This window comes from Canis lupus, chromosome 24, assembly GCF_003254725.2.
Source record: "Canis lupus dingo isolate Sandy chromosome 24, ASM325472v2, whole genome shotgun sequence".
Taxonomy (NCBI): Eukaryota; Metazoa; Chordata; class Mammalia; order Carnivora; family Canidae; genus Canis; species Canis lupus.
The window spans coordinates 21,274,649-21,292,949 of NC_064266.1; the positions used below are offsets into that span (position 1 = coordinate 21,274,649).

At 38.6% G+C, this 18,301-nt stretch overlaps 1 protein-coding gene across 13 annotated transcripts in view; it reads left to right on the plus strand.

Annotated features, from left to right (window-relative positions):
* TPX2 (TPX2 microtubule nucleation factor) overlaps positions 1–18,301 on the plus strand; it is a 71,836-nt gene that overhangs the window by 33,987 nt on the left and 19,548 nt on the right. For all 13 annotated transcript variants that reach the window (XM_049100606.1, XM_049100602.1, XM_049100603.1 and 10 more), the window contains 7 exons: positions 5,032–5,157; positions 6,297–6,425; positions 8,756–8,877; positions 10,139–10,290; positions 11,798–11,966; positions 16,247–16,388; positions 17,063–17,279. In XM_049100606.1, the coding sequence (XP_048956563.1) occupies positions 5,032–5,157; positions 6,297–6,425; positions 8,756–8,877; positions 10,139–10,290; positions 11,798–11,966; positions 16,247–16,388; positions 17,063–17,279 (1,057 nt within the window). The remainder of the gene's footprint in view (positions 1–5,031; positions 5,158–6,296; positions 6,426–8,755; positions 8,878–10,138; positions 10,291–11,797; positions 11,967–16,246; positions 16,389–17,062; positions 17,280–18,301) is intronic.

Genomic DNA, 18,301 nt, shown 5'->3' on the forward strand with positions numbered 1-18,301 from the left:
TTTCTTTCTAATTTTTATGATTCCCAGTTCATTTTTAAAAGTTAACTAATTTTGCTGGATAATAATTTGCACATTGTAAATATACAGTCTGATCAGTTTTGACAATACATACCACCATGCAACCATAAATCTTACAATCAAAATATATAGAACATTTCCATCACTTCAGAAAGTTCTCTCATTCTTACCCTTTATAATCAATCTGTATTGCCTCTTCTACCCCCCCCCCCTTTTTTTTTTGGTTCTTCTACCTTCTCACTCTCTCATCTCCCACCCACAGGCAACCACTGTTCCAATTCCTGTCACCATCAATAAATTTGTCCTGTTCTAGATATTTTTATAAATGGAATTATACAGTACTCTTTTATATCTGACATCTAACTTAGCATGTGTTTTTGAGATTCATACTTGTCATTGTGTTTATTAGTAGCTTGTTCCTTTTTATAGCTGATAGTAAGTTCTACTGAGTCGGTATGCCACGATTTATTTATCCATTCACCAGATGATGGGCATTTGGGTTGTTTCCAGTTTGGGACTGTATAAAGCTGCTATGGATAGTTGTGAGGACATGTATTTCTTTTGGGTAAATACTTTGGAGTACAACTGCTGGGCCATAATGTAAAATGTATATTATAAGAAATAGCCAGAATGTTTTCCAAGGTGATTTATCTTCCTACTAGCAGTATAGGAGAGTTGTTTTTTGTTTGTTTGTTTTAAAGATTTTATTTATTCATGAGAGACACAGAGTAGAGAGAGAGAGAGAGAGAGAGACAGGCAGAGAGAGAAGCAGGCTCTATGCAGGGAGCCCGACTTGGGACTTGATCCTGGGTCTCCAAGATCACACCCGGGTCTGAAGGCAGGCGCTAAGCCACTGAGCCACCCGGGCTGCCCTAGCATTATAGGAGAGTTTCAGTTGTTCTGTATCCTAGCTAACTCTTTGGTATTGTCAGTTTTTTCAATACTTCATTTTTAATTTTCATTTTTCTGAGGCCTAATGATGTTGATCCACATTTTCATGTGATTATTGGCTATTCATATATTTGCATACATAGCTGATGCTTTTTTAGTCTGGCTCCTTGCAGTTTCCCCTGGACCTGTAAAGGTTAGAGGTCAGCCAAGACTTAGGGTAGAGTTTATACTCAGCTAAGTGTTCATCCTCTCTGTGGTTCTCTTGCTTCTGGAGTCTGTCTCTAAATTTTCAGCCCTCTGCCAGCTCCAACGTTTGTCTACTGACACCTCAAGTTAGTTAGATGTTAACTTTGTGCCATCCTACTAAATACACAGTGGGGGGATCCCTGGGTGGCGCAGCGGTTTAGCGCCTGCCTTTGGCCCAGGGCGCGATCCTGGAGACCCGGGATTGAATCCCACGTCAGGCTCCCGGTGCATGGAGCCTGCTTCTCCCTCTGCCTGTGTCTCTGCCTCTCTCTCTCTCTCTCTCTCTGTGTGACCATCATAAATTATAAATAAATAAATAAATAAGTAATACACAGTGGGGAATACACTTAATAAAAACAGCAAACTCCTCAGGTTTTATTTTTTTTTTATTTTTTTTTTATTTTTTTTTTTATTTTATTTTTTTTTAAACTCCTCAGGTTTTAACTAGTGCAGTTATGTCTTTGAAGGATGGGCAGCTCACCAGTTTCTGCTTGTCTTTTTGCCAGGCCCCCTAAGTCTCCCCTAAAGACACATGGTTTAACAGTCAGGCAGGAATTTGTACAGAGTTTTTGCTCAGATTTTGAGTGACATCTTTTCTGTAGCGGTTTCACTTCTGGGATTTTCCTTTATTTTAATTTTATTTTTTTTATTTTTTTTTAAGATTTTATTTATTTATTCATAGAGACACAGAGAGAGAGGCAGAGACACAGGCAGAGGGAGAAGTGGGCTCCATGCAGGGAGCCCGATGTGGGACTCGATCCAGGGTCTCCAGGATCATGCCCTGGGCTGCAGGCAGCGCTAAACCGCTGCACCACCGAGGCTGCCCTGGGATTTTCCTTTAAATTTCCAGTTGTACTGGCCTTGAATTCTATCTTCTGTTATCTCTAGCCAGTGAGACTGAAATTTTCTGCTATTGGAGCTGCTACGTTTGGGGAGTACCTCAGGCAAAAATGCTGCTAACTCATAATTCTTAACTTTTGCAGTGGCTGTTTTTCATGGATAAATGTTCCTCTATTTTCTGCCTGCTTTTGGTCACTTTCCAGTGCCTTCAAATAGGTGTATTTTTGTATTTTGTCTATGTTTTATAATATGCACTCTTCATTACTCATTTAATACATCCATTACTTCATTCCTTAATTCAATAAATTTGCTTTTCATTACTCCATGTATTTTTTTTATAAATTTATTTTTTATTGGTGTTCAATTTGCCAACATATAGAATAACACCCAGTGCTCATCCCGTCAAGTGCCCACCTCAGTGCCCGTCTCCCAGTCACCCCACCCCCCGCCCACCTCCCCTCCATGTATTTTTTATGAGTACTTTCTTTTAGAGATTAATATGAAATATATCAGATGAAAGATAGACATTTAGTTAGGATTTGCTTCAAAATCTGGGGAGTGGATGGAGAGAAGACTGATACATGATTGGCTATGAGTTGATAATTTCTGAAACTGATTGAGGAGTATTTAGAGTTCGTTATGTAATTCTCTTAATTTTAAAAATATGCTTGATATTCTTTGTAATAAAGATTTAAAAATTGATACTCTATACAATAGCATAAAAGCCTGAATATGTAATAATAAGTCCTTACTGTGTTTAAGACTTTTATAAAGAAAATGTTCAGAGAAATTAAACAAGATCTAAATAAATGGCAGGGCATACCATATTTATGGATTAGGAAACTCAGTATTATAAAGATGTTGATTCTCCCTAACTAATCTGTAGATTCAGTGCAATATCCATAAAAACCCCAATGATTTTCACTTTGGACATTGATAAGTTGATGCTAAAATTTATTGAGAAATGCAAAGGTCTAAGAATAGCCAGATACTTTTGAAGTGTCTATTACATGGAAAGGCATATTATTATGAAGCTACAGTAATTAAAGCTTTATGATGTTATTCAAGAATTAATGAGACCAGTGGAATCAAATAGAAATTCACGCGGTGAATTTATATGGACGTGGTATATGACAAAGGTGCAGATCTGTGGGGAAACAGTGCTCCCTCTCCCGCTTTAGTAAACAATGCTTGGCCAGTGGATCTCCAGACAGAACAGAATGAAAGTTGGTCCCTGCCTCACTCCATATAAAACAGTCATTTTTTTTTCAAGTTTGTTTATTTATAGTAATCTCTATACCCAACATGGGGCCCAAACCCACAACCCAAAGATCAAGAGCTTCATGTTCCTGACTGAGCCAGCCAGGCACCCTTAAAACAGTCAATTCTAGGTGGAATTGTAGATCTACATATGAGAGCTAGAGCTCATATAAGGAAATATAGGAGAATATCTTTACGACCTTGGAATAGGGGAAGATTTTTCATTTATTTGTTTATTTTTAAATATTTTATTTATTTATTAATGAGAGACACACGGAGGCAGAGACACAGGGAGAGGGAGAAGCAGGCTCCATGCAGGCAGCCCTACGTGGGACTGATCCCAGGCCCTCAGGGCCACGCCCTGGGCTGAAGGTGGCGCTAAGCCGCAGAGCCGGGCTGCCCGATGTTTTTTTTTTTTTTTTTAAATAGAATACAGAAAAGCACTGAGCATAATGGAGAGGGTTATTGATGTATTTGAGACATTTATCTAATCAAATGATACCATAAAGAGTAAAAAGCCAACCCCCAAGTGGGAGAAGATACTTGTGACACATAAAACTTACAAAGGGCTTATATTCTTAGTATTCCTAATAATCAGTCAGGAAAGGATTGACAACCCGGGTGGAAAAAAAAGACTTGAGCTATAGTACTCTGCCAAAGAGGATATCCAAATGGTCGATAAACATGTGAAAAGTTGCTCTATCTCATTGGTAATCAGGAAAAAGCAAATTGAAACCACAATGAGATTTTACTGCATACCAGCTAAATTAAGTCATTGACAATATCAAGTGTTCAGGAGGATGTAGAGCAATGCAGACTCTATAATATAAACTTGCCAGGGTAAACATAGATTGGTATAAGCACTTTGGAAAACAGCTTTAGTTGATAAAACCAATGTCCTTATGACCTAACAGTGTTACAACTTACACCCAACAGCAGTGTGTGCACCAAGAGACATACATGAAAACTGATAAATAGTGGTACATTCCTACAGTGACTGTTATACAGCATTGAAAATCGGTGAATTAAAGTTATGTGAATCAATGTAGTTAAATCTCACAAACATAATGTTGAGTGAAATAAACCAGACAGAAAAAAATATTTGTAGTAGTCTGATTATATTATCTAAAGGGATTTTTTTTTTTTTTGGTTGTTGTTATTCTTTGTTTTCTTTCCAAACTAATGTACCATGTTTATGGAATGCATGCTAAATAGCAAAACAATTTTTTAAAAAGTATTGATTACTATTAAACAAGTCAAGATAGTAGCTGATGCCAGCGTTCTGTTTCTTAGCCTGGATGGTGATTTCATGAGTTTTCACTTTGTAATCATTTAGCTTGATTTTTATTTTGTGCTCTTTTTGGTATATGTTATATTTTACCAAAAAAGGGGGAGTATGGCTTAAATAAAGGAGAGAATAAACACCTTTGTCAATGATCAGACCTGCTCTCAAATTTCAAGTCTCACAGCAATTAGCTGTGTAATTAATAGGGTCAAGTCACTTCATCTTTTTTGACTTTTACCTATAAAAGGAGGGAACTATACTAGGTGATTGTCAATACCTTAAAATCTGCTTCATTTAAACACCAGCATTTTATGATGAAATTTCTAAAGCAACAGTAAGACAAGAGATTAGGTTTTTAGAGTGGAAATAATACCATTAAACCCTTTGTAGCCCTGGGCAGCTTGACATACTTTCACATTTGTGGAGCACAATTGCCTATCTGTAGTAGAAATATTCATTTCAGATAAATTTTGTCAATTCCTATATCATAGAAGATCTACTAGACTCTCTGCTCAGAAAGATTTGGAACAGAAAGAAAAACATGGGAAAATGAAAGCCAAGAGATGTGCTACTCCTGCAATCATCCATGAAATTCCACCCTCCAAAAAAATGAAAGTGTAAGTAGCCACAGCTTCTCTTAGTTGGCATAGGTTTTACTCCTGTTTGCTCCTATGGTTAATAGCAAGCAGAATATGTTGTGCTTGTTCTTATTATTTAGGAATGTATTTTGCTATATGGATGCTATATGAATTCAGATATTTATATGAATAATAGCCTATTCAGGTAGAGTGGTTTAAAGAATAGTGATTTATTTGCTTCACAGAAGTTTGTGTTGGCTCTGGTTCAGTGACTGAACAATGCTAGGGCAGCATCTCTGTGTAATTTTTTTTTGAGTAACAAGTATGTTACTGAAGTGGCAGCTCTGTGTTTCTCAGCTTCTTCTTTGTGCCTGTTGCCTCATTGTCACAAGATAACTGCTATATTTCTGGTATTATATCCATGTTCCAGGAGTAAAAGGAGGGTATGGTAAAGGAAGAGGGGCAGCACTCATATCACAAAAGTGAAAATTTTCCAAAAACTCTGCTTATACTTCAATTGCCCTACTGTGTCACTTAGATTTTCCCTAGTTGGAAGAGAAGCTGTTGAAACAAGTACAGTGCTTTTGCCTGCTGTACCTGCTGTCCCAAACAAAATTTGAGTTTATTAATAGGAAAGAAAGTAGAATAGACATTGGGAAAGTGGTTAACTATCTGCCATTTGGGCATTTGATGATGAGCAGTTGGAATCCCTCCTCATCCTCCTGAACTATCATCAGACAATTCATACCTTGACTTACATCAGTGTTCTCAAAATTTACCCATTATATCCATTGGTACATATGATCTTTTTTTTTAATAAATTAATTTTTTTATTGGTGTTCAATTTACCAACATACAGAATAACACACAGTGCTCATCCCGTCAAGTGTCCCCCTCAGTGCCTGTCACCCACTCACCCCCACCCCCTGCCCTCCTCCCCTTCCACCACCCCTAGTTCGTTTCCCAGAGTTAGGAGTCTTTATGTTCTGTCTCCCTTTCTGATATTTCCCACACGGTACATATGATCTAATGGTTCTACTGGAGGAATCTTACGGTTAAGATACGCTTATTGTCCTAAAGAATGAGAAAATTTAAGCCATATGTGGTAGATTTGGGGAGGAGAGTACAGCAGGGTTAGGGAATTGAGAGTATTTTATTTTTGTCCTTTTGAACTCAAGTTCTAACAATAAAAAGAAGCCAGAGGAAGAGGAAGAAGGCAGCGCTCATCAAGATACTTCTAAAAAACATGAGTCTTCCCCAGAGAAAGCCAAGGGCAGACGAACTGTGTCTTGTATACAGCCTGTGAGGTATGTGTGCTTTTTTCCTGAATTTAAACTTTAGAGTCAATAGAGTAAAATTATAAGTGAGTGTGTCTACAATCTGGAGCACAAGGAGCTTGGGAAACTCATAAAGCTAAACCATGGTAAGATGAATTGTATACCTTGGGAAATGCTTGTTTTACATATTGAGAAAAATATACTATTAAAGCAAATTAAGAGAAATATAAAAGGAGAAAGTTAGTAAAGGTTCTTACTACCTGAATGGAACAGTTTTTATTTTGCCAAGCTCCCTCTGGTCTTTATTCAAGCAAAAAATATATTTTCACAATCATTGTATGAGCAACCTTTGGATTTTGTTTTCCAGATCCAACCTTTGGAATCTGTTTCTGTTGCTTGCCACAGAGTTTTTTTTTTGTTTGTTTTTTTCCCTGTACTACTATAAAATCTTCACATTTATCCTTTTTAAATAGTTAGTAGTCTATCAAATTTAACCATTTCCTGTTGAAAATGCAGTGACCAGTTTTTCACTATTACAAATAATCAGCGAATATCTTTATTGGCAGGGACTTTTCTTTGAGTACTCTCTTCAGGCTAAGAAAGAGAAATCCATTAATTAAAGAGTCTGACTAGTATTATGGCTATTGATATTAATTGCCAATTTTACTTCTTTTTGTAATTTTAATTTTTTAATACATATATATATTTTTAGAGTGGGGAGGAGCTGGGAGGCAGGGCTCGATCGCACAACCTTGATATCATAAGCTAAGCCAAAATCAAGAATTAGATAATCCAACAACCTGAGCCACCCAGGTGCTCCACCAATTTTATTTCTGAAGTGAATGTATGAATTTACAGTGCCATTAGCTTTGGATGGATATTTTTATTTCCTTGTACTCTCATCCACACTGAATTTTTATTTTTATTTTTTTTAACATTTAAAATTGTTTCAAATTTGGGGCACCTGGTTGGCTCAGTCAGTTAAGCATTTGCCTTTAGCTAGGTCATAATCCCAGAGTCCTGGGATTGAGCCCTGCATTGGGCTCCCTGCTCAGCGAGGAGTCTGCTTCTCCTTCTTCCTCTACCCCTCCCTCTGATCATGCTCTTTTTTAACTCAGATAAATAAAGTCTTTAAAAATAAATAATAAAATTGTTTCAAATTTAATTGTGATATAATGTTGACGGCATCAACTTATTTTAATTTTTATTTGATTCCTGACAGGATTATATTACTGTTATTGTAAATATCTTTTCCATAAACCCTCTTGGGTGAATTATCTTTTCTTTTCTATTTACCTTTAAGTAGTCTTAGTGATAATCTCATTGCTAAGAATGGCTACTCTAAATTGAACTTTTACTATGTATCAGGTACTTTGGAAATATCTGATTTAATAGTCACATATATTCTATGAGGATAAATATTTATATTCTTCATCTTACAGTGGAGTTTACTGAGGCTCAGAGAGATTAGTTTTCTTAAGATCACATAGGCAGAAAATGAAATGACAGGGTTGGGATTTGAACTCTGGTTGGTTTCACTCTTAAGCCTGTCTTCTAATCACTGTATATTTTATCTATTAGAGACTTGTGTCATATTTCTTGTAAATATTTTCCCCATTCTACTGGTATCTTACTTTTTCTTGTGGCCTAAAAGCTAATCACTGTATAATCAAATTTATGTCTTTTATAGTACCTTTTGTAGCCTATTTTATTATTTTTATTTTTTTAAAGATTTTATTTATTTATTCATGAGAGACACAGAGAGAGAGAGAGAGAGAGAGGCAGAAACACAGGCAGAGGGAGAAGCAGGCTCCATGCAGGGAGCCCGACATGGGACTCGATCCTGGGTCTCCAGGATCAGGCCCTGGGCTGAAGGCGGCGCTAAACCGCTGAGCCACCCGGGCTGCCCTTTATAGCCTATTTTAGCTGTCCTTTTGAAAAATTTTCAATATTTTGGTATAAATTGTGATCTTGGTTTTTTTCTTTCATAATGTTACCTAATTAAGTAGTGTTACTTTAATTTTCATAGTGTTACCTAATTAAGTCAATATCAATTTACCAGATAATAGTTTTTTGTTTTAATAGTTATTTTATCACAGGTTAAAAATCTAATCTATGTGGGATGCCTGGGTGGCTCAGTGGTTGAGCATCTGTCAGGGCATGATCCTGGAGTCCTGGGATCGAGTCCTACATTGGGCTCCCTACAGGGAGCCTGCTTCTCTCTCTGTCTGTGTCTCTCATGAATAAATAAATAAAATCTTTATTAAAAAATCTAATCTATATAATACCTTTAAACTGTTTTGAATCATGAGCCTCTTTCTTCTCTCCTTTCTTATTTCCTTTACTGGTTTGTCCCTTAGGCAGAAGACTCTAAAAAGTACTGAGGAGCAAGAGTTGGAGAAGAGAATGAAAATGCAACAGGAGGTGGTGGAGATGCGGAAAAAGAATGAAGAATTCAAGAAACTTGCTCTTGCAGGAATAGGTCAGCTTGGCTTTTGTTGAATCTGATTTATGAGGGGTGCTTCTCATAACATTGGTAGGGTTTTTGAAGTCTCTAAAGGGAAAAAGGCTTTCTTGGTTAGTTGTCAGTAAAAATCTGTGTTTATTAGAAATGACCAATATATCTCAATGACCATTCCCTAGAATGTTTTATATACATTAGACCAGGGTCCCTGGCTGGTCAGTCAATAGAGCATGCAAGTCTTGGTTTGAGGGTCATGAGATCAAGCCCCAAGTTGGGTGTAGAGATTACTTAAAAAAAAAAAAAACAAAACACAACAACAAACTATCACATTCACCAGGCCTTTCCTTTTTATTTTTATTTTTTTTAAAGATTTTATTTATTTATTCATGAGAGACACAGAGAGAGGGAGAGGCAGGCTCCATGCAGGGAGCCCGACATGGGACTCGATCCCAGGTCTCCAAGATCACACCCCCGGCCAAAGGCAGCGCTAAACTGCTGAGCCCCCCGGGCTGCCCTACCAGGCCTTTCCTAAAGTGCACTGTTGCTCTCTGTCTCTAAGTGAGTGCCTCTAAGAATCCTAAGTGAAAATTCTGGAGAACTCACACCCTTCTTTTGAGGCCTTTTCCATGAGACCTTCCCTCATTTCTTCAAGTAAAATGAATTCCTCCTTTTTCTTCCTAATTCATTTTCTTTGTATTAGGAAAAGAAGGGATTAGGATTAAGACAGAAGATAAAGCCATTGGAAAAGCTTTCAAAAGAAAGCTGAGTGAGTCCAGTTGTAGCTACAGAGGAAAAGTAGGACTGAGGGAGCCAGAGGGGGAGGTGTCAGAGTTTTTTTGCTTTGCCCTGTCTGGAATAGAGTTATTATTGGTGGCATCAAAGCTATAAAGCCCTGCTTTATAAATCACCCCTGTAGTTTATAAAATTTCCTTCTTAAGACATATTTAGTTAAATGTGCTTTTCAAGTCAGTTCATAGCTTTTCCTGTCAAAAGAACTCCAGTTACTGTGTCTCCAGAGCTATGACCACACCTGGGAGTTGGGGTTTTTCTCCCCTTGTGCTACCTCCTTACAATATGCATCTGACCAAAGGTCCTCAAACCAATATTACTCAGTAAGGCCCACATAGTAGTGTCCCTGATGACTGTTTTGGATGATGTGTAGAGTTGAACAAAGTTAGATCCATGGTGATAGAAATACTGAAAGGACTGGTTAAAGGGGATTTACCAGTATTCTCTATTCTTAGTGTTACCTGTATGTTTTACTCTGCTTCTCACTCAGGGCAACCTGTGAAGAAATCAGTGATCCAGGTAACCAAATCAGTTGACTTCCACTTCCGCACAGATGAGCGAATCAAACAACATCCTAAGAACCAGGAGGAATATAAAGAAGTGAACTTTACATCTGAACTGCGAAAGCATCCTGCATCTCCTGTAAGTTGATGGGTTTGATGGATGTTCTTGTTACTAGTTCAGCAAGGATTTCAGGTGTAGTAGTTGTGGTCACTAGTTCTAATAATATAATTGAAAGAAGCATTTAAAAAATTAATTATTTTAAAAAGATTTTTATTTATTTATTCATGAGAGACACAGAGAGTGAGAGAGAGAGAGAGAGAGAGAGAGGCAGGCAGAAACGCAGGCAGAGGGAGTAGCAGGCTCCATGCAGGGAGCCTGACATAGGACTCGATCCTGGGTCTCCAGGATCAGGCCCTGGGCTGAAGGCGGTGCTAAACTGCTGAGCCACCCAGGCTGCCTGTCTGAGAAGCATGTTTTTTAGTTAAGATAGATCTAACCCCTCACTTTATCCTATTAGTTATGTGATCTTGGAGAAACTGCTCTGTTTTTCTGGGAAGCATCTTATGAAGTTTCTGTGAAAAATGAATTAAGAATGTATATAAAGCACAGAATTATGTGTGACAAACTGTAGGTATCAGCTTGTTGCAGCTTGTGCTGTTGAAAAATTCTTGGAAAAATTCTTGAAAAAATTTTGTGTCTGCAGAGTTGGTGTACAATATATGATAGGGCTTATGGGAAAAATGATGTTGGGGCAGACCACTCAAGTCTAACAGAAACCGTAAGAATCCTAACTGAAAATTATAGTACTAAGAATTTCTACTTGGATTTGCAGTGGGCGTCATCACTTATTGAAGTCAGCCCTTTGCAGTTTGAAACCCTGGCGTTGTGCTTCTTCTGTTGAGATGTAGACCCTTAAAGAGTTTTGTTTCCAGTCAGAGATTAATTTTATGAAAATTAATCATCCAAGGACTAGGCTTCTTCATCTCTTAGTTTTGGGGAGGATGTCTGGAGATTTTGATTCAGGTAGCTACCTGGCCTAATCTAGACCTAGAGCCCAAATCAGCTTTTTCTTAATGGGATTGAGTGTGAGGGCAATAATACCTTTGCAGCTTTTTGTTTTCCTTCTAATTCTCAGAAAACTTGTTCTTGCTGGCTTTAAAACATTGACGTGCTTGGGAAAAATCGCCTTATTTACTATTGCAGAACAGACACTTTTTTTTTTTTTTAAGATTTTATTTATTTATTTATCCATGAGAGACACAGAGAGAGAGAGAGAGAGAGAGAGAGAGAGAGAGGCAGAGACACAGGCAGAGGGAGAAGCAGGCTCCATGCAGGGAGCCCAATGTGGGACTTGATCCCGGTTCTCCAGGATCATAACCTGGGCTGAAAGCGGCGATAAACCGCTGAGCCACCTGGGCTGCCCAGAACAGACGATTTGTTAAGTGCTAGATCCTTTCTCCCTTTTTTAAAAGATGGGAATAGACTAGTTTTAACCTTTGCTCAAGGACTGACAAATTTAAGAATAATAACCTTTGCTTCACCACAGGGCTTTTTTCTTTTGATCCTCTGTGCTGAATATGTGGCTTGTGGTAGATCTGAGCTCTTCCATAACACTTCATTTGGAGAACAATTTCTTTCTTTACAGGCCCGAGTGACTAAGGGATGCACCATTATTAAGCCTTTCAACCTGTCCCAAGGAAAGAAAAGAACATTTGATGAAACAGCTTCTACATATGTGCCCCTTGCACAGCAGGTTGAAGCCTTTCACAAACGAACCCCTAACAGATATCACTTGAGGAGCAAGAAGGATGATAGTAAGTTTCATACCAATATTATAGCTGGCTGGAGCCTCCCCTAGAATTCCCTTTGCTTACACAAATTTGCCTTTAGTTGAAATCCTAAGATTTTAAACTGAAGTATGGTATGTGCCTATATGCAGATAGCAAATGTACCATTGAGCATCTTTGAACTCCTCCACCCGACCCCTGACTATCAGTGTACTTCTACGCATTAACCACCTTGAGCCTCTTGATTAGTAATTGGCCAGGAATTACACCTTTGCCATGTGTCAAAGTGTTATGGTATAGTTACTTAACCTATAGACAATAAAAGCATTCCAGTTTTTCAGGGTTGTGTGCTTTTGTTTAGCCATTTAACAGGCTTTACCACTAGAAACCAGGCACTGTTGGGAGTAGGGGATAATAAGCAGTGAACAAAATGGAATTGGTGCTGCTCAATATCAAGTTTCTAACTTAGAGAAACAAATAGATCATTACAATATGGTAAGTACTAGGGACACCTGGGTGGCTCACCAGTTGAGCATCTGCCTTCGGCTCAGGACAACTATTTTATACCACTTCTATTTCTCAAACTTCTTTACACTTCACTTCTTGCAGTAATTATTTTCATAAAGACAGAAGCTAGGAGATTAGAATTCTCTCATATGTTCATCCCAAACCTACAAACCTGCCAGCATTTACACCCACTCCTCTCTCTTCCACCCTCCCTTCAAAGAACAAACACTCCACCTGAGCTTAAGTATCCTTTCCCTACCTGCCCACGCAGGTATCAATCACTGCTTATCTCCTTTCTGCCCTGGATCTTCAACTTCTTTCACTGCCAGGGACACAGCACAAAGACATGCCCTACCTATCTCCCACCTCTCTTGACTCTTGCATTTCCCTCTACATTCATAGCACTTACATATTGTTTTGTTTTCGTTTTAAAGATTTTATTTATCCGTTAATGAGATTTTTTTTTAATTCATGATAGAGAGAGAGAGAGAGAGAGGCAGAGAACACAGGCAGAGGGAGAAGCAGGCTCCCCACAGAGAGGGGAGCCTGATGCAGAACTCCATCTCAGGACCCCAGGATCACAACCTGAGGTGAAGGCAGACACTTAACCACTGAGCCACCCAGGAGCCCCCAAGTATAGCATTCCTTAATATTGTTATTATGTTCCAGTAGTCATTCATCAAATTTTAGATTAGAAAAATAATGAAAAAATTTTTTCTAATAGAAATTTAAATGTTAAATATGACTTTCTAAATAATATATAACTTTTAGAGTCTGATATACCCTGCTTTTAAAGAATCTTGGTCCTGGCAAATAGAAAAATTTTTTGCAATTTTTAAAAGAAATTTTAATTCCAGTATAGTTAACATATAGTGTTTTATTAATTTCATGGGTTCAATATAGTGATTCAACAATTCTATGCATTACTTGGTGCTTATCAAGATAAGTGTACTCTTAATCTCCTTCACCTGTTTCACTTATTCCACCCCCCGACCTCCCCTCTGGTAACCGTGTTTGTTCTCTGTAGTTAAGCATCTATTTCTTGGTTTGTTTTCTTTTTTCCTTTGTTTTGTTTTTTAAATTCAACATACAAGTGAAATCTTATGGTATTTGTCTTTTTCTGACTGATTTATTTCACTTAGCATTATACTTGAGATCTATGTTGTTGCAAATGGCAAGATTTCCTTTTTATGGCTGAGTAATATTCTGTTGTGTGTATAAGTGTGTGTCTCTGTGTGTATACGTGTATATTATGTCTTTATCCATTCATCTATTCATGGACACTTGGGCTGCTTCCATAATTTGGCATTGTAAATAATGCTACAATAAACATAAGGGTATGCATATCTTTTTGAATTATTGTTTTTGTGTTCTTTGGGTAAATACCCAGTAGTGGAATTACTGGATCATGTGGTAATTTTATTTTTAATATTTTGAGGAACTTCCACACTGTTTTCCATAGTTGCTGCACTAGTTCACTAGTTTGCACTCCTACCAACAGTGTATGAGGGTTCCTTTTTCTCCACATCCTTGCCAGTACTTGTTTCTTATATTTGTTTAAGATTTATTTATTTATCTGAGAGGGAGAGAGAATATAAGCTGGAGTAGGGGTGGAGGTAGAAGGAAACAGGCAAACTCCCTGATGAGCAGGGAGTCCGACATGGGGCTTGATCCCAGTACCCCAGGATCATAACCTGATCTGAAACCGAAACCAAGAGCCCAACATTTAACTGACTGAGCCACCCAGGAGCCCCCTCTTGTGTTTTGTTTTGTTTTTAAGATTTTATTTATTTATCTGACAGAAAGCGAGAGTGCACACAAGCAGGGGGATGGGCAGAGGGAGAGGGAGAATCAGGCTCCCCACTGAGCAGGGAGCCTGACTCAGGACTCCATCCCAGGACCCTGGGATCATGACCTGAGCCGAAGGCAGATGCTTAACCAACTGCGCCACCCAGGTGCCTCCTCCTTCCTGTGTTTTTGATTCTAGCAATTCTGACACATGTGAGTTGATCTCTCATTGTGGTTTTGATTTACATTTCCCTGATGAGGAGTGATGTTGAACATCTTTTCATGTGTCTGTTGGCTATCTGTATGTCTTCTCTGGAGAAATAATTGTTCATGTTTTCTGCCCATTTTTATTTTTTATTTTTATTTATTTATTTTTTAACGATTTAATTTATTTATTCATGAGAGATACAGAGAGAGCCAGAAACATAGGCAGAGGAAGAAGCAGGCTCCTTGTGGAGAACCCGATGGGGGACTAGACCCAGACCCCGGGATCACGACCTGAGCCAAAGGCAGACACTCAACCACTTAGCCACCCAGACATCCCAATCAGCCCATTTTAAAATTAGATTATTGGGGGTTTTGGGGTTATAGAAGTATTTATATGTTTTAGACACTAACCGTTTTTTGGATATGTTGTTTGCAAATATCTTCTCCCTTTCATAGGTTGTTTTTTAGTTTTGTTGTTTCCTTTGCTGTGCAGAAGCTTTTTATTTTGATAGAGTCCCAATAGTTTATTTTTGCTTTTATTTCCCTTGCCTCACAAGACATATCTAGAAAAATGTTGCTACGGCTGATGTCAGAGAAATTATTGCCTGTACTCTCTTCTAGGATTTTTATGATTTTGGATCTCACAGTTAGGTCCTTAATCCAGTTTGAGTTTATTTTTGTGTATGGTGTGTTTTTTCCATTTTTTATTTAAAACTTTATATAGTTATAGGGCAGCCCCGGTGGCGCAGCGGTTTGGCGCCGCCTGCAGCCCGGGGTGTGATCCTGGAGACCGGGGATCGAGTCCCACATCAGGCTCCCTGCATGGAGCCTGCTTCTCCCTCTGCCTGTGTCTCTGCCTCTCTCTCGCTTTCTCTGAATGAATAAATAAATAAATCTTTAAAAATAAATAAATAAATAAATAAATAAATAAATAAATAAATAAAACTTTATATAGTTATAAATAATGGTTATATGTATACTTGAAGGCTGGCTTATTTCTAAAACAAATAGATTTGGTTTCTATCTTCTGCTGTTATGTGATCAGATCTAAATTAGAGGATTCAGTCTACATAATTATGAAGATTAACAAGGTTGCCCTGACAAGTGAATTAACGTTTTCTGTGAATGGTAGTGGTGGTGCTTTGACATAGTTTTTTTGCTTTCTCTATTTGACTTTCTTTGAGAGGTGATCTTGATGTTTTGATGTAGATGCTTTTAGGGAATTCACAAAATTGGGAGTTATTACTTGATCTTTAGAAAGGCCTTTTTTTTTTCTTAAGGTTTTATTTATTTGAGAGGGAGAGAGAGAGAAAATAAGCAGGGAGGAGAGGGAGAAGCAGGCTTCCCATGAGCAGGGAGCCCAATGTGGGGCTCAATCCCAGGATCCTGGGATCACGACCCAAGCCGAAGGCAGACACTCAACCGACTGAGCCACCCAGATGTACTAGAAATGCCTTATTTTTTAAAGCTGGAATAAGCAAAAATCTCATGTGTCAGTAAAGGCAAAGTAGTTGGCACTGTCAATAGAAGGGCAGTAAGTACATGCCTTTCTAGTAGTACATCAGACACAAATGGATTTTAAGTTCAGAAGATGATAGTTCCCAAAGACTACCTTCATCATACCCCTCAATAAAGAGTCACAGGCAAGAAGGGGCTGCATATTTGTCAGGTTGGCTGACATGAGCTGAGCTGAAAGTGGAGGGCAGCCACTCTGATTTGGTATCACAGGCTGCTAAGCTGAATCAGCACCTACAGCAAACAGAGTCTTGGGGAACTAGGTGAATATCTGTTATCTTGCTTTACAGCTCTGTTACCCTCCAAATCTGCTGGGCTCAAGATATCCAGAGACCCACAGACTCCTGTGCTGCAAACTAAACAGCGCACAAGGCCTGTGACCTACAAAAGTGCAGCAGATCAGGAGGCTGAGGAGCTTGAGAAACTGCAACAGTAAGTTCCATCAGCAATATTTGAGGAAGAGTTCCAAGAACCTGCTTTCTTTTCATTTCTATAATGGGGATAGTTGCTGCTTTTCTTGCCATGGGAATTTATGGCATTTAAGTTATAGGCTCTCTATAGTCTGTCCCCCCTGCCTCAATGATTAAAAAATTAGAAGTGGGAATATGGAGATATCCTGGAGTATAAACTGTTAAAAAACGAATGCAGAGGTTGGGGTGGGAGAGGACATTCCTTCTGAGGAAGGAATCAGTCAGAAGGAATGTCCTCTGAGCTTCATTTAGGTAGATTCCACCCTTTATGGCTACTCAAGATCTCATTCCAGCTATAATAATAGGTGGAGGAAACTGGAACGTAATATGGTCAACTCTGGAGTTTGTCTCCTGTATCCTTCTTTCATTACTTTTTGTACTTCTTTTGAGGAGGAGCAGGTTCCTCTGGGAAAAGAAACACCAGTCTTTAATGTGCTGGGAATGTTAGGACTGGCTCCTTTATTCTTTGCTCTGGAGGTAGAGATAGTGGCTATGGAGAGAGTCAAAATTCTGCTGTGCTTGGGTCATTGTAATAATTACTATTTTTCTATTCTGGCTTACTTTGTAGTTTGTGTAGCTTTTATTTTGTTAACAAAATTTCTTTTGGTGGTTGTCATTTAAACTCTTATCTTACAGATACAAATTCAAAGCACGAGAACTTGATCCCAGAATTCTTGAAGGCGGGCCCATCTTGCCCAAGAAACCACCTGTGAAGCCACCCACTCAGCCTGTTGGCTTTGATTTGGAAATTGAAAAGAGAATCCAGGAGCGGGAATCAAAGAAGAAATCAGAAGACGAACACTTTGAATTTCATTCCAGACCTTGCCCTACTAAAATCTTGGAGGATGTTGTGGTAAGAATGGTTGAGGCTCTGCATGCTGGTGGAAACATCCTGCTCGTGACCAAATATCCACCCATTCACAAATGTTTGAGTAGGTAACTATGATCAAAGCATCATTTTAGGAGCTGTAGGTGATACAGAGACATATCAGAAGTGGATTTTGCTCTCAAGAAACGCGAGTAAGGGAGACAACTATGTGTAAATAATATAAAATTAGATAAAGTGTTCCATGAGAGGTGGCAGTTAAAAGTACTGTAGGAACTCAAACCAGACAATGATTTCTTCTAGACCGAAGGTTCAGGGAATGCTTTGTGGAGGGAGCATATGGCTTGGGCCTGAGCCTTCACCACATGATCCATATGTTGCCACTGTCATAATAGCCAACACTTTCACTAAGTGCCAGGCACTGCTCTGAGCCCCTTCCATGTATTAACCTGTTCATTTTGACCACAATGCCTTCAAGTGATTTACTATAATCTATCACTGGTTTCAGATGAGGCAGTTGAGGTTTAGAGAGGTTATGTGGCATTCTCCTGGCACTCAGCTAGTGAATGGTGGAGCAAGGATAAGAATTCAGGCACTCTGGCTCTGGAGTTCATGATCCTAACACTTCATTATATTGCCTCTCCATTATATGGTGAATTTGGACTTGTAGAAATGCAAATGAAATGGACTAGCAGAGCATTTGAGGCAGTGGAAGTAACATAAAAGTCTGAAGGTGGGAATAATGATGAGGGGTTACTGGAAAGTGAGTGGGGTCAGTTAAGTTAGAGAAAAGAAGTATATCAAGAGGAGCAAGTGGAAACAGGTCAGAGAAATGGGTTGTAGTGTGCTGGTGGGCTTATAGTCAGGATTTTAGAGAAAATGTACAATAAGGAAGAGATGCCATAGTCAAAGAATAAGTAATAGAGTTCATCTACATAAGTGCAAAGATAGGTTTTAGATAATTTCTGTGCAGATCGGGAAATAACCCTCTTCCTTCATTGGACTGACTGATACCCAGGTATTAAGAATTCTCTTCTCGCATTTTCTTT